Source organism: Babylonia areolata, chromosome 24, assembly GCF_041734735.1.
Source record: "Babylonia areolata isolate BAREFJ2019XMU chromosome 24, ASM4173473v1, whole genome shotgun sequence".
NCBI lineage: Eukaryota > Metazoa > Mollusca > Gastropoda > Neogastropoda > Buccinidae > Babylonia > Babylonia areolata.
The window spans coordinates 30,170,765-30,191,585 of NC_134899.1; the positions used below are offsets into that span (position 1 = coordinate 30,170,765).

A 20,821-nucleotide genomic window follows, 5' to 3' on the forward strand; every position below is an offset into this window, starting at 1 on the left:
TGAAAGAAGGTGGGGAAAATAACAGAAAAAGACAAGATGTTTGTGTGGAACACACAATTGGCAGGACATTGAAGAATACAACTTAGATATTGAATGCTGATGAGAGTAACCAATTCAATATGAAGTAGGGCCACGGTGTGACATGTCAGTGTATGTTGTTTAAATCCAGTTGATTGCAGAGAGAATACATTGTCCCCTCTATCCCTCTTCCAGTGCACGACCGCACACATTCATGCACGCATGCGCGCGCGCACACACACACACATACACACACACACCCTGGAGCACTGTGATACCATCCAACCAAGACACTGCCCTATTGCACTGGACATACAATCATATTCAGGCAATGACCCATTTTGATAACATCCCAATAAGGAACTGACCCATTATACTACCATGGAGGTTGTGACCCATAGTGATAACATCCTATTAAAGCACTGACCCATTGTGATACCATCCCATTAATACCACTATACACCATTCCATTAAGGCACTTACCAATTGTGATAACATCCCATTAAGGCACTGATCCATTGTAGTACCATCCTATCAAGGTACTGAACCATTGTTGTATCATCCCATTAAGGCATTGGCCAATTGTGATACAATTCCATTAAGACACTAGCCCATTGTGATACCATCCCATTAAGACACTGGCCCTCTTTTAGCCATCCCATTAAGGCACTAACCCATTGTGATATCATCCCATTATAGCATTTACCCATTGTGATACCATCCCATTATGGTACTTACTGTGGTACCAGTCCATGAAGTCACTGGCCCATCATTGTACAGCCTCATTAAGGCACTGACCGGCATGGTACCATCCTATCAGGGCACTGTCACACTATATGCCATCCCATGATGATCAGTGGTAATTTTTATCTTTTGTTAGCAGATTGGTGAAAAAAATGAATGAATGAAGAAAGAAGGAATTCAAATGCTTTTGAATGATAATAACAATCATCATCATCATCATCATCTGTTTGACGTCCACAGTCATCATGTTGACTATTCTGACATTTTCAAAAAGTGTGGGCCAGCGCAGCAAAGAGTTTAAAAAAAAAAAAAAAAAAAAAAAAAATAACGATAATAATAAAGATGATGATGATGATGATGATAACGATGATAACCATAATAATAATGATAATAATAATAATGATAATAATAATAATATAATAATAATAATAATAACACAAAGAAGAAGAAGAACGAACAAACACAAACTATCCACTGCCAAAAAAATGCTATAAACAGAAAAAAGTCAAGCGTAACCAGATTCATTTTTGTGACGAACTGAACCTTTAACACACAGTCCATCTCCATATCTTCTTTTGCTTGTATCGGACGCCGCCTGCTACAATTATTATGGTTAATCGTTCACGTTTCGTTTAAGATTTCTGTAAGAAGACGTTAGAGATTTCGTCAACAATGGCTGCTCATCCCAAGATCATCGGCTTTCGTTTTCTCCTCAGCCACTGTGGCCAACTTCAGCGACAGGTGGGTTGTTTAAGCCATTTTGGTTGGCTGTAAATGAAAACGGTAGAACAGTCCGGATTTTAAATGTTCCAGAATTGTAGATTTTGTTTAATCATAAAAACAACAACATTCATTACGCAACTTATTCTGATGCAGTTCGTCCTTCGTTCCACAGGTTGTCTTTCACGCATGGGGGCAGTATGAATGTAGATATGTGTGGGAAAGAAAGACAGAAAGGGGAGAGAAAGACACGTGAAAGCTGAATTTTGAAACAGTTGCAAAATCAAGTTGCAAAATCAGCTCGTTCACTGTTCCGACATCGACAGTCCCCCCACCACTACTCCTGTCTGATCCCAAGGGTTCCAGATGGAGTTATGGCGTATCGCTCCAATCAGCCAGTCCACCTACACCCATCTCTTTCTTTTTAGTTTGCTCTGCATTGAGTTTTAACACCTTGTCTGCTGCTGACAAGTATCTGTATGTTCATCAGTGAAGGCTGTCACCTCACTGAGATAACATGGACATGATAGTGATACTGATAGAGACCACAGCTCAGGATATCAGTTACCAGTCTTTTATTTGGACATTTTCCTCAAGAAATTATTACCTTTGCTTAGCAAAATCAATTAAATAATTGAAAAGTTTGCACAAAGTAGAATTTGTAGTTAGAAATGATATCACTCCTTTGTCTTCTTCATGGATTGCAACTCCCACGTTCACTTGTATGTACATAAGTGGGCTTTTACATATATGACCGTTTTAACCCCTCCATGTAGGCAGCCATACTCCGTTTTCGGGTGTATACCACTCCAATCTTAGCCAGTGGGGGAATGGGGGTAAATTCATGGAGGGATTTGTTACTTATATGTTAGAGGAGCATCGTAGGGCTCAGTGCTTTTCCACTTTCATTCTGATTCATGTTTAACATTGATTTTTATCAAGGAGGTCACCCTTTTCATTTACAGAGCTGAATAATTGCAGTTTACTTGCTGGTTGTTTTTTCTTTACTAAGATGCTCCTGCATCATTAAAAGCTTGAGGCAGTCAAAGTGCTCCCTCTGAAGTCCTTAGACATTTTATTTTGATCTTGATTCACACATCGCAGACACAACTGACTAATTTGAGGGATAGGGATGCTGACCTTTCGACTGTTTCAGTTTTAGTTTCAAGGAGGTTTCAAAGCATGTGGACTGATCCATAATTTTTATAGCAGATGCTTATTTTCATACAAACCTAACGCGCTGCTGAGGTTTCAACACCAGTGGGTCAGCGTACTGTCTAACATGCAGAAATAGTCAGCTGATTGAACTGCTACTGTTTCATTATCATTTTGATTTTGTTTCAGTTTCACTTTCAAGCAGGTGTCAAAACATGTGGGCTAATCCATTTTTGCTACACAAAATAAGGATTAAAAAAACAATTAAAGGAAGCTAGAAATAAAACTTCACTTATTTAAGTGTGTGAAAAAAAGAATGAAAGTAGTCTTATTCTGTAAGTGATAAAGGAAAAGTAGATAGAATGTTGTGTATGGGTGAGGGTGTTCACCTATTCAGCTGCTTTTTTTAAATTTTTATTTTGAATAATAGAGAGAGAGTGATCTATAGACAGAGACATGTACTAATGTAGATATGTCAATACACACACACACACACACACACACACACACACACACTCATTCAAAACTGTCAAAAGCCAGTACTCAGACAAATTATAATAATTTTTCTTTTAGTTGTTGCTTTTCTCCTCTTTAGAAGTTTTCTGGTCTCACTACTTGGTGTTCATGCAATGTTTAAAATGTGATTTGTCATAGTTGTTTAGAAGGAGGTGTTTGAGGTTGTTTCTTGAATGTTATGATGGAGGACTAGCTTTGCAGTTGGCCCCTAGGAATCACATAGCGGAAGGGTCCTTAAAAATGAAATAGCTACTTCATGATTGCAGGCTTTGCCTGCCACCCAGCACTGTCCTAACCTTCTGGTGGACTGAGAGAGATGCTGAGCACCATTTGAATTTTTAAAAGATTTCTTTTGACCCCTCTTCATTAATATTTGTATTGCCCTGTATAGTCAACTGGCCTAAGAGCAACAAGAGATAAAGAGATTTCAGTGTTTATTTTGTTTGTTGTTGTTTTTTTGTTTTTTCAAGATTGGGCCATTTTCTTTCAGTTTCAGATTCCATTTTGATTGCCCCCTAGGAATGTTTGGGGTCTTTCATTATAAATAGCATCTATGCCTTCCGGAAATTCTGTACTAGAAATCACCTCATTTCTAACGCTCTCTTTTTTTTTTCTTTTTTTTTTCTTTTTTTTTTTTTTTTTTGCTCTTTTTGCTGCACTCACTATTGTCTACTTTTTCTGTCTTCCCAGTCCATTCCATTTTCTTTTTTTCCAGCAAGGGTTGACACTGGCTGTGCTGCTTTGCTCTAACAATTAGTGATATTGTCAACACCGGGATGGGCAGGTGTTGTTGTTGATGTGGGTTTTTTTTTCCATTCTGCAGTGTTATTTCATTTTTGCCCATGTGGTCTTTTTTATGTACTGTGGTGTTTTTGTGGTTCAGAAGTGGGTTTTTATGTTTGTTTGTTGTTGTTGTTTTTTTTATCCTTTTTATACATTATTTAAAATCTGGGGATGATACATTAGGTGGAAGGACTGACATTCTTAGAGCAGCCTCATCTAAGCTTAATGGTTTGGATAATGTGGCATGAACTGTGCTGTTTTGCCAGGTTTATTTATTTATTTGTCTATTTACTTATTAACCCTTTGAGCCCTGAGTTCCTGAGCAATTTTAACCCTTCTGCCTGAGCTCCGTAGCCAAAATTTGCAAATAATTGGTATTTAATGTGTCACAGCAGATATAAAAAGAGTGCTCTGACCACCGCTTTACCGGTGGTGAGAGAAAAATGACATAATGCCTAGCCACCGGTTGAGCGGTGCGTAAACACTTGTGTCGTGTTTTGCTATTGGTTGACTTATATTGAAATCGATCTTTTTTATCCAAAGCACATGTTCAAAACACAGTGAAAAGGCGCGGCCATGTTGGTACTACGTTCGCTGATGTCGGAATATTACGGTTTTTCTGATTGGCTCTTCAATATAAGTCAACCAATAGCAAAACATGACAAGTGTTTACGCACCGCTCAACCAGTGGCTAGGCATTATGTCATTTTTCTCTACCACCGGTAAAGCGGTGGTCAGGGCTCAAAGGGTTAGTCTTTGTGCAGTTGGGCAATTCTGATATGGCCCTGTTTGTTCAGGTTAACCATAAGCAACAGTGTTAATGTTATGTCCATCTCATTGATGTGCCTCTGAGCTGTCTGAAGAGACTCCTGACTGAGAAGTGAGGTAACAGCTGGTGAGAATACTTGGTACAGACTCAGTTGTTGTTTTTTCCCTGTCTTTGGCAGATATGTAGACCACAAGTGTAGTGATTCATTACCTTTGAATAAAAAACATTTTTGAAGTTCAGTTTTCCTGTGTTTTGAGTGAAGGTTCTTCTCTGACTTACTTGCTTTGAAATTGGTATGCCCGCAGGTCTTGGGGAGCATGTAAAAATGGTTACGTTAATACATTGATTTATGGTGTCATAATTTTTGTCATCAGTGACCAGCCTTGATCTGTTTCAGGAAAATGCTGCAGCACTGTGTGGAAGATGGTGCCGCCACTATGCCAGCCTCAGCAAAGAGCAAAAAGATAAGATAGCTGACGGCCCAGGGTTGGAAGACTTTATCCACGGTGATGTGCTTCCACACTACGAGGGAGAAGATGGCATCAAGAGAGTTAAGGGACAAAAGTAAGGTGATGGTGTTGGAAATGTAGCATTGGTAACATTTCCATGCAGAATGAAGAAAGGTGGAAATGTTCCAGAGGCCATTATGCATTGATTTAATAATTTGATGTTTAAGCAGTGTGCTGATGTTTGAGAACAGAATTGAATGACAAACTGCTCTTTTGGACAAGTTCAGTCTGAGCGTGTCAGTCCAGTGACTTTACAGGGTTAAAGAAGTCTGTGTAACTCTGTGCCATCACCAGTGTTTGAGAGGTTAGGGTTTGTTTTTTCTCTCTCTGTTTTGGTTGTGGTGTATGTGTGAGGGGGGAGTAGGGGGTAGGGGTGGTGGGTTGGTTGTTGTTTTGTTAAACACAGGTTTACACATGTACATTTACGTTTTTTGTATATATATCTAAATTTGTTTGTTTTTCTTTTAATTTTTAAAATTATCTTTAGTTTTTGTTAGTTTTAGTGACTAAAGTGATCTCACAGAAATGAATATACTACATTCTCTTCCTTTGATGAGATATATTATTAGTATTGGTCATTGATGTACCATGTGCCAACAGCAAAATCAACAAATATCCTAATTCTCTTCCTGTTAAAGTTCAGATTCATATAATATCAGTGACCTTTTCCTTTAAGGCATAAAACAGATATTTGTTTACTTATTTATTTGTTATAAAGCATATGAGAATGGGAATATTTGTTGATCTGTTCCACCTGTTTGGTGACTTTTTTTTTCAAAATTTTATATTGTTTATCATCACAAGTCTATGAACATGTGCACAGGTATGTAAAGATTGATTTATTCCTTCAGAAGTAAGCAATCAGGACATATGTGTGACTGTTGTGCAGGCTGAGACTACCACAATGGCTGAAGAGAGAAATACCAATGGGAGGCAACTACACTCAACTGAAGTCATCTCTGCGGAATCTGAAACTGCACACTGTGAGTTGTGTTTTGAAACTCTGGTGAGCTGTGTTTTTCCCCTTGAGTCCCCCAGGACTGAAATTTCCATCCTGTTCCAATGTGCGAAAAAAAAGTGCCCTGAGATGGAAATTTCCTTTTGCCTTTTTGTAGGAATTTTCTGATCACAAAAAAACTTAAGTTAATGTGGAATTGTCATAACTGGATAGTGTGTTATTTTCCCTTTCGGAACAATGTAGGTTATTCTCGCTTTCTTTTAGTAGTTTGCCTAGAATTTTTAGAAAAATTATTACCCTCCGTGGCCAAACATCCCTTGGCAAATGGCTGTCACTGAGCATAGAATAGGCTTGACACTTAAAGGGTAAAGGAAAAATATTGATGTGGAAACACTTATGGAAATAATCACTTGCATACTAGACAAACACATAATATTGATGTGGAAACACTTATGGAAATAATTACTTGCATACTAGACACAGGCATAGCAAGTGTGTGTCTTTAATTTTATGTATCATGTTTAAGGCTAATGCTTAAAATTAGAAGGTTTTTTCCCTCCTTTTTGGTTTGGTCGGTTGGCTGGTTGTTGTTGTTATCCTTAAAGTTTTGTGGTCGAAGTGCTTTCAGCTGTCTGTTCGTGGTGCAGGTGTGTGAGGAGGCCAAGTGTCCTAACATCGGGGAGTGCTGGGGAGGGGCCAGTGGCACAGCCACTGCCACCATCATGGTAAGTGTGGTAGTGCGGCACACTGCAGACTGTATCTTGCTTTGTGGTGATCTGGTATCATTATCATTATATTGATGTTTGAATAGTGCCTCTCTTAAGTCAAGAGACCAAACACTTGTGCTTTGCTTTACAAACAAGGGTATGTTTCGCACTTTGTGGCGATCCGGTATTATTATCATTATTATTATTGATGTTTGAAAAGTGCCTGTCTTCAGTCTAGAGACCAAACACTAATCACTTTTACATACACAGGGTCCTTTTGCACAACATGTTGTCTACCTGGGTAAAGCTTACTGAGAGGTGCATTTAGGTGCTCATCATGCAGTTCCTGTGTCGTTCAGTCAGGCTTCAGTCACACACAGGCACACACAAGTATATTAGAAAGTATATGTATGGTTGTTGAAAAAGCAGACGCAGACAACAAAAGAGTGTGACAAGTAATTCTGATTCAGTTTTGTTTTTGTTTTTTTTGGTTGTGTAAGTGTGTCTCAGTGTGCGTGTGTGTTTCATGTTTGTCTTCTTGAATGTGCCATGTGTATGTATTTCCTGAGACGTGTTGGTAAACAAATCAGATGAGTCATCTTTTATCTGTGAAAAGCCTTGATCATGGTATTATTGTGAAGAAATTGTGTGAGTGTGTGTTTGTGAGAGCACGTATGGGTGTCTATGAGTGAGTATGCACATTCTAACTTAAATGTGTGTGTGTGTGTGTGTGTGTGTGTGTGTGTGTGTGAATAGATTTCTTGGAAAGAATGAAAGTTAACTCACTGACGTTCATCAGTTTTGTAAGGGAAGAGTGAAAATGACATTCACCTCTGTGTGTGTGTGTCTGTGCAGGTGCTTGGAGACACCTGCACCCGTGGATGTCGCTTCTGCTCTGTCAAAACAGCCAAGAACCCACCTCCCCCTGATCCCAATGAACCAGTCCACACAGCCCAGGCCATTTCTGAATGGGGACTGGACTATGTTGTGCTGACTTCTGTGGACAGAGATGGTGGGTTGGTTGGTTGTTGTTTTTTTTCCTTCCTGTGAATGCTCTTGCTTGTGCTTGGGTTTGTAACTGGAGATAGTTTTGTAAATCATACTTATTCACAAGCAAGCACCTTGGCAGAATCGGTTAAGCAAATGACTTGTGATCCTGTGTTCGCCAGTGATCGGGGTTCGAGGCCCCATTTCAGCATGGTGTTGTGTCCTTGGGAAAGGCACTGTACTCTGATTTTCCTCACAGCACCCAGGTGTGACTGGCTACGGGACAGGTTGGGGAAGGTTCAGATGGCAGAACAAGGATGAGGTTCCACCTTCCTTGACACAGTGGATGTGAATGAACTGCCTCGATGGCCATAAAAGGCAGTGGGACCTTTAACCTTACTGCCTTCACAGAGACTGGCGTTTTCAGATCATGAAAGCCATTTTTGAGAACATTCTTTTTTGCAGTTTATTTGGAAACGGTAAGAGCCTTCAGATAATTTCACCTGCTGCTTTTGATGCTTCTTGAAAAAGTGGGAATTTTATTCAAGATAAATGTGATATGGAAACTTCCAGGTGAACATTCGTAAGAGAATTTTTTTATGTACATTTGTGTATTTGCAGAGGAGATTTTTGTTTTGTTTTTGTTTTTGTTTTTTTGTTTAATGTGCACATTTCAGTGTGAGTGAGTGTATTTTGAAGTGAATGTTTTTATAAGAAACCTGTTTTTTGTTGTTGTTTTTTCTTTCTTCAGATATATATATATATATATATATATATATATATATATTTATGTGTGTGTGTGTGTATGTATGTATGTATTCTTTTCATTACACAGATATGCCAGATGGTGGAGCCGCTCATTTTGCACAGACCGTGATGGAAATCAAACAAAGGTACATACATAATGTGGCAGTTTTATTGAGGGGTGTTAATTATTTCAACTTAGTAGTGAGTGCCTTTGAGATATTGAAAAAAATCACATTATGACAATACTGTGTCCCCATAATAGATATGGGAGATAGGAGTAGAAACAAAAACAGGAGTAGGAGAGTCTTTTAGAAAACCAAAAACTGGTGTAAAATTTTAAAGAAAACAAACCAGCATATATTAGTTTATTCAGGATGTGGATATTTGGTTCCTTGTTTTGCTTATTTGAGAGCCAGGAACTATGGAAAAAAAGAAGAAAAAGAAACAACAAAAATTGAACTGTTGTCCATTTGATGATTTAGCTCACTGTGTGTGTGTTTGTATGTGTGTGTGCAGTGCATGCATCATGCGTACATGTATGAATGTGTGGTCGTGCAGTGTAAGCATGCTTGTGTCTGTGGTTTGTTGCAAGTGCAGAGGGTTTTAAGAGATGATGTGCAAGAAATACACATTCTTCTTCTTCTTCTTACTTGTCAGGAAGCCGGAGGTGCTTGTGGAATGCCTGACACCAGATTTCCGTGGTGATCTGGTGGCTGTGGACACTGTCGCCAATTCTGGCCTGGATGTGTACGCTCACAACGTGGAAACGGTGGCCGAACTACAGAGGTCTGTTTTCTTTGTGTGTATGTGTGTTGTGTGTATGTCTTGCATGCGTGTGTGTGTGTGTGTGTGTGTGTGTGTGTGTGTCTTGCATGCGTGTGTGTGTGTGTGTGTGTGTGTGTGTGTGTGTTGTTGTGTGTTGTTGTGTGAGCATATGTGTGTTGTGTGTATGTGGTTTTGTGTGTGGTAACTTTTTTGGTTGTTTTTTTTTTGTTTGTTTGTTTTTTGAATTAGCTTCTGTTCTTTATTTAAACAAAGTAGTGTATAGTAATGTGCAGGCATGTGTTTATTGAGAAAGTGAGAGAGAGAGAGTGTGTGTGTGATCTTTCAAAATCAGATGCTGTTTCCATTTCTGGCCATGGTATGGATGTTTACAATGCAGTCAGGGTCGAAGTCCGAGGGATGCCACAAACTCCGACATCCGGCGAAGATAGGCTACCGTCCCCCAGAGCTTGGTGTTGAGGTCAGCACCCCCAAGCCAGGACTGCTGCCACATCTTCTCATACAGGGAGCAGTCTTGGAGAATATGGGATGGGGTCTGGTCAGCCTGGCCGCAATCACATAGGGATGTGGCTGCCACTCCAGTCCTCTTCAGGTGTGCTCGGAGGCTGCAGTGTCCTGTGCGAAGGTGGTCGATGGTAGTCTGGTGTCTCCTCTCCAGTGTCCAGTGTCTTCGGAATCTGCTGCGGAGGAGAGTTTTTGCTTTCTCATACGTGGCGGGAACGGTTGACTGTGTGAGCTGGCTTCCTTCCTTAGCAAGGTGGTCTACATGCTCGTTGCCTGGGAGGCCTACATGTGCAGGCACCCACTGGAGGGTCGTTGGGGCTGTTTGGGTAAGGGTTGCGAGGGAGGCCTTAAGGGACTGGATCAGTGGACCAGGATCAGGGGAGTCAAGGGCCTGGAGTGTGGACATGGAGTCAGTGAAGATGGAGATGCTGCCAAGGGGCTTTCCACAGGAGGAGAGGAATTCTGCTGCTGTTTTAATGGCCAGGACTTCAGCTCTGAAGTTGGAACAGAGCTTTCCTCCTGGGAGTGCGATGCTGCTGTGCTCTCCATCAGGAAATCTGACGTAGACACCACTGCCTCCATTGTGTGTGGCTTCCTCCGCTGATCCGTCCGTGTATACATGGGTCCAGGAGTTGGCTGGGTAGGACTCCTCTATCATGGCCAGAGTCAGGATCTTGAGAATAGCTGGTTGCTGGTCTTTGGTGGTGGTGCCAGGAACTCTGAGGCTGATGGTGGCCTCTATCTCTTGGTTGAGCCTCCAGTCAGGCAAGGCAAGGTCAGTGCAAGACTCCCCTTTTGCTGCCAGAACATCGCTGTGCTGTGCTCTGAGTGCTTTATACTGGTGGTTGAGGCTCTGACGTTTGAGACGGTTCTTGGTTGGCTGCTCCAGTCTGTGGTGTAGGTGGTGTGAGGGCAGTCTTCTGAGCTTCTGTCCCTGCATCAGGACTTTCAGGTCACGTCTTCTGTCCAGGGGCTCGACGTTAACAGTTTTCTCCATGTCATGGATCGGCATGAACCTCATGGCTCCAAGTATGAGGCGTAGTCCCATTTTGGACTTTGTCGAGCCAGCTCTTGTTGGTCTTGGAGGCTGTGCCCCATGAGGTTGAGGCGTACTCCATGGTGGGTCTGACTGCTCCCATGTAGACCCTGGCGAGAAGCCTGCTGTCTGCTCCCCAAGTCGTCCCGGCCAGCTTCTTCACCAGGGCTAGCTTGTGGATGCCTCTCCTCTCCATCTCCTCAATCTGGGGCCTCCAGGTCAGGTGGGTGTCCAACTTTACGCCCAGGAATGTTGGTATATCCGTCTGGGGCAAGACCTGTCCCTGGAGCTTCACCTTGACTTGCTCGTTGGCGGTGGAGGGAGAGAAGAGTGTTGCGTTGGTTTTTGTGGTGTTGAGCTCAAGACCCCAGTCTTCTGTCCATGTGGCGATATTGCTGACGACTTCCTGAAGCCGGTAGGAGGCCGTGCCGTTGTGTTCAGTGGATGTCCATACTGCCAGGTCGTCTGCGTGTAGACTGTTGGAGACGTGCTTCATGATGTTGTCTCTGTTGTCTCTGATGTCATTGATATACAACAGAAACAATGTTGGGGAAAGCACTCCTCCCTGGGGGACACCCTCATATAGCTTGACCTTTCTGCTGTGGAAGCCGTCTAGTTTGACCCTTGCGGGCCTGCCGAAGAGGTAGTGGTGGATCCACATGTACATCTTGCTACGTACGCCAGCTTGGAGAAGTTTCAGGATGAGGCCCTCCTTCCACACTTTGTCAGACGCTCTTGACAGATCAAAAAACATGGCCAGTGTCTTCTTCTTCTCCTGAAAGGAGGGCTAGTTGATCTTCTGTGTTGCGGAATTTTCTGTAGCCGGTCTGGGTAGGTGAAAGGATGTTCTGTGTTTCCAGGAGGAAGGTGAGGCGGCGGTTGACCATCCTTTCCAGCAGCTTGCCGACACGGCTCAGAAGGCTGATTGGTCTGTAGCTGTGGGGGTCCTTCTTGTTCTTTCCCTTCTTTGGGATCGGGATGATCTCTGCCACTTTCCAGATGGAAGGCACAACTCCTGCTGTCCAGCTGTAATTGAAGATTTGAAGCAGCACTGTTCTGGATGCTGGTCCCAGGTGCTTCAGCATGTCGCCAGTGACACCATCAGGCCCCAGAGCTTTCTTGGGCTTCAGCTTGCGAATGCCTTGTTTCAGCTCCTTTATGGTGAATGGTTTGCTCGTACAGCTGTCATCTATGCCATGTGGATCTGATGTCATAAGTTTCGTGGTTTCCTCTCGTACCTGCTTGATGCGCTGTCTGGACATGTGGATCATACTCTCCTCTTGGTACAGTTCCGCAAAGGTGTTGGCTGTAGCCTTTTCTGTTTTCATCTGGTTGTCCTGCTCGATGACGGTCTTGCCTCTGCTGGGGTTGTCATCGTTCAGTTTCTTTGTCAGCTTCGAGAGCCCCAGCATATCTGTCTCCATGTTCAGGGAGGATGTCTTGTCTTGCCAACTCTTGCGTGTTGCATGCAGCTTTTCCTTTATGAACGCAGCTTTCGCTCTGTTGTGTGTCTCTACATTTTCATCAGTGGGGGAGCTCTCCATCATGTCCCTGGCTTCACTGAGGGTCTTGTGCAGGGTGTTGAGCTCAGGTGTCCAGTAGGGACGGTAATTCCTGCGTTTGCCTCGTGGAATAGCTGCCTGCGCCGCATCTAATACTGCCTTATTAAATTTCTTGGCATTTTCGTTGATGTCGTGGTGCGACAGTATCAGTGCAGAAGTCCTCTTATCTGCCTCGTGCTTGAACAGGTCCCAGTTTGCCTTCTTGTAATTCCAGCTTGCTGGGAGCCTGGTGGGATGGGTTTCAAAATGTCTCTGTACTGTAATAATCACTGGCCTATGGTCGCTGCCTCCAAGCTGGGATGACACCTCCCTTTTGGCAATGCTATGGATGTCGTCTGTCGCAAAGGCCAGGTCAGGAGTGCTTGTGGTCCTCCATGCTCGTGAGTAGCACGTAGGTGGCTCTTCTGGACTGTTGATGAGGATCAGTTGGTTACTGATTGCCCAGTTTTCCACATCTTCTCCCTTCTTGTTGAGATCTTGGTAGCCCCAGCTGGATGAGTGGCTGTTAAAGTCTCCTGTGATGATCCAGCTGTGGGAGTCAACGAGGATGGAGTCGAGCTATATTTGGTTTGCAGGTGAGTAGACATTGAGGACGGTCACTGACTTGCCTGGCAACACCAACTTGACTCCCAGAAATTCTGTGTCGAGATCAGCTTGACCAGAACTCTGGGTCTCTGCCGCTGGGATGTTGTTTCTTACCAGGGTGATGAGGCCTCCCTTTGGTCTGTTCTCTCGGTCTTGTCTAAACAACTCGTAACCTCTTATGAAAAAGCGGTGAGTGTTCTTGAGGTGGGTCTCTTGGATGCAACATACATTGATCGCATTTTCACGCAGAAACCGCTGGAGCTCAGCCTTCTTGCGCTGTACTCCTTCCGCATTCCAGTGGACGATACGAAGTGCTGCTTGCCCATGTGCCCCATTCTGTTCTCCCCGAAGAGTCTGGGAAGCATTGCGTCCGTGGTCGGTAGTAGTGGATGGGCCCCTTTGAGGCTGAGGGCCCGGCACCGTCTCCCCCCGGCCATGGTCCAGGAAGACGACACCACATCAGTCCAGCGTTGTCTGCGTAGCCTTGTGTCGTAGAGTGCGTGCACAGCCAGTTTTGACTAGATTATGCCCCTTAGAGAGGCCACTGTGGCGCCGTCTTCGGTGATCTCCTGTTCTGGTAGCAGTTTACAGTTGGCCGGGTTTTCTCTTGGGAGTTTTCCTTCTCTTGGAAAGACTGCCTGCTGAGGCTAACAGACTCCATCTGCCCAGGTTTGAAATCAGAGTTGTCCTTCTCCTAGACTATGTGGGTCCATGGCACCTTATTCCATATCATTTGGTGCAACCCCCAAAGGGAGGGCTCCCCCATCCGCCACCCGGGGGATGCGCCCCTACGCCGTATAGTCCCAGCGCGAGGATTATAGGGGGATAAAAAGCATAGAGAAGAACTGTAAACAGCACATATCTCTATCCCTAATCAAAAACGATGTGAGAGCTGAAATACGGCAAAATTTGTGCAAATAGTTGGTGAGCGCTTACAAGATAGTTTACAGTATTGAGTACATATGTCTATTTGCAGGTTGGTTCGAGACCCCCGAGCCAACTACCAGCAGTCGCTGGGTGTGTTGAAGCGGGCTAAAGAGGGCCGGCCCCAGATGGTCACCAAAACCTCCCTCATGCTGGGGCTGGGGGAAACTGACGACCAGATTCTGCGAGTCATGGAAGGTGAGACAAAAACATGGGATAAAACTGTCCAAGGTTCTGTGGCCCTCAAGTAAATTTGTGAGTAAGAATGATTATGAGATGAAAAACAAAGTACTTCCTGTATGGATGTGTGTGTTTGAAACTTTATTTGTCCATAGATACAAACTGACTATCAGAACAGTACACATGTCATGTATGTATGTGTGTGTTTCGAACTTCATTTGTCCATAAATACAAACTGACAAACAGAACAGTATACATATCAATGTGTGTGTTCACATTTTCAAGAATGCTTTCCTGTTGTTTGTGGTAATTATTTTTTCTTGAAATTATATAAAGTGTCAAACATTGATTGAAAAATATAAGAAAGTCAAAACTTTTTTTTTTCAGAATCTTTTTCCCCTTCACCACTTCAGTGTTTTCCGTGAGTTCATGTCATCGTCTTTGGCTCTGGCAGATTCACTTGGGATTGTTTTTAGAGGGAAGAGAGATGTGATGAAGTTTATCAGTCTGGCTTGAAATCACATAGAACATTATGGTTTTTGATGAATGACGTTTCTGTGCAGATCTGAGGAAGATTGATGTGGACTGCTTGACACTGGGACAGTATATGCAGCCCACTAAACGACATTTGAAGGTGATGTGTTTCTTGTGTGCTTATGTGTCTGTCTGTGAGAGTGTGTATGTGCATGTGTGTGTTTGTGTTTGTATGTGCATGTTTGGTTTGCGCATGTATGCACTTAACGCGCATAAAAGAACCCACGGCAAGAAAAGAATAGTCCCTGGCAAAACTCAGAAAAAACATCCGCTTTGACAGGAAAACAAATATACCATGTAGACACAATGTGTCCAAGGAGAGCAGCCCAAATTTCACACAGAGAAATCTGTTGCAGTCACAAAAACTAATACAATATAATGCAGTACAGTATGATACAATACAATGTGTTCATAAGTGTGTGTGTGTGTGTCTGTGTATATATGTGGTTGTGAGAAAGGGAGAGAGAGCTTGAAGTATTTCTTGTTTCTTATTACATGTTTACAGCATATTATGAAAAACTGAGGCAGGTCACTGAAGTAGTTAGAAGTTCGTAGATATAGAATCTGCTTTTTGATCATATAAACGAACAGAACAATTGACTCAACTGACGGCATGTCAAATCCATAGATAAATGTATACTTGCCTAATACATATGTCTGTGCATGGTCTGTGTTTGTGTGTATTTGTGTATACTTGTGTTTGTATCTATGCGTGATTGGTTGTGGATATATGCGTGTATGTATGTATGTGTGTGTGCATGTATGTGTATGTTTGTGTACTTGTGTTGTGGATATGTGTGTGTACATGCATGCGTGTATATGTATATATATGTGTATGTGTTTATACGTGGGTGTATGTGTGTGTGCACAGGTGAAAGAATACCTGCACCCTGACAAGTTCCACCACTGGGAGGAAGTGGGGAACAAGATGGGGTTTGCCTACACTGCCAGTGGTCCTCTGGTCAGGTCCTCCTACAAAGCAGGTAGGGTGACACCCAGGAACCTTGTACGGGAGAAGGGGAGGGGGAAAAAAAGAAGAAAAAAGGAAACATTTTATAACACTCTATTTTTACTGTCATATCTTCTTACAAAAAATAGGTAAAGAGTACAGTAAAGGTAAAGGCAAGACCAAAGAAATGGTATGAGTGTTATTCAGAAAGAAAATAAAAAGCAAAGATGGGGCAGATCTGTGAGTACAGATCAGGTTTTAGAAATTCAGAGAAAAAGGTCACAGGAGGTTTGGAGAAGAGAAGAAGAAAGATCTAGAATGAGGGAGGGATGTGGGTGAAACAGTAATGACAATAGTAACAATTATACCTCCTCTGTCATTTCAGTTTATCACAATCCCTGGATATGAACCTATGGTTGACACTTCTTGCTAAACTGAGTCTTCTTTTACAACCCAGACTTTTTTTTTCTCTCTCTTTTTTTTTTTACAGACAATCTCCATAAGTAAGTTTTACAGACTCAGTAGTCACCTTTTGTTTCAATGCTGTATATGCTCATGCTATGATAAACAAGTGCAGTAGCAGTGACCGAGTAGACATAGCTGAATGTCAAAAGTGTATTCATGATAGCCAGTCTCGTTGATGTATATGTGCACTGTTCAAATTTTGTTGTTGTTGAACTTTTTTTGATGGCCATAAATGTACACTATGGGTTTTTTTCTTGGCATGTTAATTGTCAAAGATATTCTGCTTTATGTTTTTTCAGGAGAGTTCTTTATCAAGAACTTGCTTGAGAAGAAACGAGGTGGGAAGAACACTGATGCAGAACCGTCCACAACATAATTCTGTATTGATATGTCCTTTTTTGTGTGTGTTTGGTTTGTTCGTGTGTTTGGTGTGTTAGTGTGTATATGTAGTATATGTGTGTGAATATGTGTGTTTTTGAGTGTGAGTGTGTATGTGTGTGTGTGTGTGTGTGTGTGTGTATGCACATGCTCATATAACTTAAAGTGAGAAATGGGAGATGTTTTTTTTTTAAATGGATTGAAACTTTTTTTCTTTTCCTTTCTTTCTTTTTATATGTTTTTTTTTTTTTTTTCAAAAATGTATTTCACACCCTTTCCCTCTGTATTTGATGATATTCTATAACATTAGGAGAACCTGTTTGTGTGTGTGTGTTTTTTTTGTGGTTTTTTTTCTCTCTCTCTCTTTTGATCTCTTTTTTTTTTTTTAAGGTATAAACAGGAATGAAACTTGTTCTACTTGGATTTTGATGTTCTCATTATGTTACTGAGATATTTACTTTTTAATGCCTCTAATGAAACAGCACTGTTTTATACACATAACTGGAAAAAAAAATCTTATAGAACTTTTTAATTTCAGTGATCGCATGCTTTGTGTTAAAATCCATTCTTTCATCCCTGTGTCTACTGATCATAGCATTTAGGTTTGTCACAGAATGTCTGTGTGTTAACTAAGCCTCTTAGATTTTCCTCACTTCGCCCAGGTATGAATGGGTACCTGACTCAGATTGGAAAAGGTTAAAATGGCAGAAGGGGAGGATAGGGCCCCACCTTATGCAGAGCCTTAGACACTGGATATAAAATCACTGCCCAGATGACTATAAAAGGCTATGGAACCTTTAACCTTTTTGGGGACCTTAACCTGCAAAATTTGTTTGTATGTTGTTGTTATGTACTTGTTCAGGACAATATGTTGTTTTTCTTTTCTCCTTTTTTTTTTTTTTTTCCATAAAGAAAGCAAGGGTTTTATGTATGATTAATTTTCTGTTTTTGAAGAACAGATGGAAAGAGTGTAAAATTGCTCACTGTTTGATACAGCCCCTGAGCCCCTTACACTCAGTGGTAAACTTATCATACCAAACTTACAGCTGTTAAGAATTTGTGCCCTTCTTTTTCTTTTCGCTTTCCTTTTCCTCTTTGTTTGAATGTTTGTGCTTTTTATTTTGTTGTTTGTTTTTTGTCTTTTTATAATCTGTTTTGATTTGGTTTTGGTTTTGTTTCACTTTGAAGTGAGGGAGTGGTGTTCATTGCCTGTGATTTTAAAGAAAATATATTGTGTAAAGAGATTCCACACTCACTGCATACCCTTGGGTAATTGTTGGGGTGTTTGTAGTTGTTGTTGTTGTTGTTGTTCTTGTTTTCAGCCTTTAACTCATCACAGTGCATATTAGGACAAACTGTTGCTATGTTGAATTTGTTTCTGTCTTTTTGCATTGTGTATAAGGATAACACTATTGAATTTTGAATTTGTTTGTATCTACTCAGCAAGTGGATGTGCCGTATCAATAAAGAGAATAACCAGACTTGTGTTTCTGTTCAGTTTTATATTTCAGTATCTGTGTGAATAACTTGGAGTTGTTCAGTTTGAAATTCTGACGAGGTTTGGAGTTGTTCAGTTTAAAATTCTGACGAGGTTTTGAATCATACTCTGTTATGCTTTATGATAGATTAAAGCAGTTTGTTATTATCTGTGGTCTTTGAAAATTCCACAGCCAGCTAGAGTAAATGTTTTTGCTATGTTTTTCCACACCTTTCACAGTAGCCATTTGGACAGTTTGGGAGATCTCACAGCCAGCAGAAATCCAGAAGCAGATAAATTTTGTGTTTTTTTTAAAAGGATAGTATGTATTGTTTATCTCCTTCAGTTTGAAGTCTAGTAGAAAAAAGGATGATGGGGAAAGATTTGTTTATACTAGCAAGGAGCACTCTTACAAACAATACAAAGAAGTTATGCCCCATTCCTCCAAGGTTTTCGTTTCAAATGATTGATACTTGCTGGCTAAAATAAATTAAAGAAACACAACAAGCATTCAAGTCAGAGATATATCACGATTTGAAAATCTTCTATCCTTTGCTCTCAAACGTCGTCTCTGTCTGATATATCAAACTATCAAACAACAGTTATCATCTTCCTCTCAAAGTCTTATCAGGTTTGTTGGAGGTGTGGTGCATCTCATGAGATGCACAAGATGTATTGAAGGAACAGGTTGTCGTCTGTGTTTGTGGTCTGCACCTTCCCCTTCTAATGAGTGGGTGTTTCTTTTATGTGACCACTTTTACCCTGCCATTTAGGTAGCCATTGTCCAGTCTCAGATATGTGAATGCTGGGTTTGATTGTGTTTTCATGATTTTCCAAATGCTGACATCAATAATGAGATCTTTAACTTGCGTATTTGATCTTCTGCATGTGTATATAGACACTAAGGGGATTAAGTTTTTGCAGTCAGTCAGACTGTATTGTGCTCCATGTGCAGAGTTACATCAAACATGTGGAGGAGCTACTGCTGCTGCTGTGTGAAGTAAAATCAAGAAAACAAGGTGTGTTGTACACATAATAATACATTAAAACACACATAATATGACATAAATAAAGTGTGATGAAACATACATGCACGCCTACAAGTTGAGAGAATGAAATCACTTCAGTTCACCTACTCAAGGAGGTGTCACTTGGTTTGGACCAATCCGTATATGCTACACCACATCAGCTAAGCAGATGCCTGACCAGCAGTGTTACCCAATGCACTCAGTCAGGCCTTGCGAGGAAAATGAAATAAAATAAAGCAGAAACAAATAAATGGATACGTAATTAAATCAAAGACAGGAAAAAGTAAGCAGATAGATAATGAAATAAGATAAACCTTGGTGAAAAAAGAAAAAAAAAGGATAGATAAATGAATAAAGACAATGATGATAATAAATAAATCAACAACTAAGCAAATAAATAGCAAAGAGTGGTAACCCTCTCCATTCACAAGGTACACAACTTCAAGTCAGTGCTGCATTCACTACCGATTCAGTTAACACACAGGTAAATAAAAGGTACATTGGAACAAACGCAGACACTTCCTTGAAAAAGGAAGCGCCAGGTCTGTCCTGACATGTGCACTTGAAATTGTGTACCTTGTGAATGGAGAGAGTTACCACTCTTTACTATTTGTTAATCATTTCATCTCCTGGCCTCATTGTTTGTTAATAATAAGCATACAGACCTGACACTCACACACACACACACACACACACATAACTGACTGAATGAGTGAATGAATTCAAACATACACAAACACATGGTCGATATCGTTCCATCATTGTTTCTTTTGTGTTGTCACTGACATGTCTAAGACGGACAGTCAGTCTGTATTGTGTTCAGTGTCCATAGTTACACCTAACATGTGCAGGAATAGCTGCAGCTGTGTGACGTAAAATCAAGAAAACAAAGTGTGATGTACACATGATGATACACAAATACACAAGCAGGGCCAGCATTTATAATTCCGTCATTAAAAGTAGAGAAGTACTATCATATTGGTAAAGATTTTTCAATATTCACAACAGAACTTATGGCTATATTAATGGGATGAAATTAATTACTAGATCACCCCATTACCATATTTCAAGTGTTATTTTGTGTCAATTTTAAATCTGTATTACAAGCATTAAAATCTTTTAATTTGAAGACAAGAGGTGAACTTGTAACAAAAATTCATCATATAATTCATGTTTTGACCATCCATAGTACAAAGATTAATTTTTGTTGGATCCCTTCTCACGAAGGCATCATGGGAAATGAGCAGGTGGATCTTTGTGCGAAAAAAGGCGCAAATGAACATTTACACTGCCATAGAAATTCATATTCCATATTCATTACAAAAGAAAACTTGCTAGAACTATGTCAATAAACTAAAACAGGAGTCTAATCCTGACAGAGAAAATACTGACAATAGCTTGTGAAAATTGATCACATGTTTTCTTTTAAAACAGAAGGACATCACAGTAGCAGAAGGCACATCAGTCTAATATACAGACTATGACTGGATGCCATAAAAACAAAATATACTCCAAATGTGACTTGTATTTGCAGCAATGAAATTACTCCTGTGCATATCATCTTTAAATGTGAACAGTTAAAACCATATTTACCAATGTCAGTTACAAAATCTGCAGTTCCATCTGCTTCCATTAGAAATGTCGTACATGATAATCAACATGTGTTTGAAATAGTTCAGAGTTTAATTTGGAGCCCAACTGGCTCTTTGTTGTGATTCTGCTGGTCGACTAGTTAATTTTATTTCGTTTATATTCTTCTTCTTTATTTTTATTTTATTTTATTTTATTTTTTATTGCTAATTG

General features: G+C 40.9%; 1 protein-coding gene across 1 annotated transcript; it reads left to right on the plus strand.

Moving 5' to 3' along the window:
• Positions 1–1,417: 1,417 nt before the first annotated feature.
• On the plus strand, positions 1,418–17,988 carry LOC143298709 (lipoyl synthase, mitochondrial-like). The gene is made up of 11 exons (XM_076611609.1): positions 1,418–1,503; positions 5,103–5,269; positions 6,104–6,197; positions 6,820–6,897; positions 7,735–7,891; positions 8,702–8,759; positions 9,271–9,399; positions 14,060–14,205; positions 14,751–14,821; positions 15,593–15,704; positions 16,435–17,988. Exons 1-11 carry the CDS (start codon positions 1,435–1,437, stop codon positions 16,509–16,511), a joined length of 1,158 nt encoding a protein of 385 aa, XP_076467724.1. The 5' UTR covers positions 1,418–1,434; the 3' UTR covers positions 16,512–17,988.
• Positions 17,989–20,821: the final 2,833 nt, after the last annotated feature.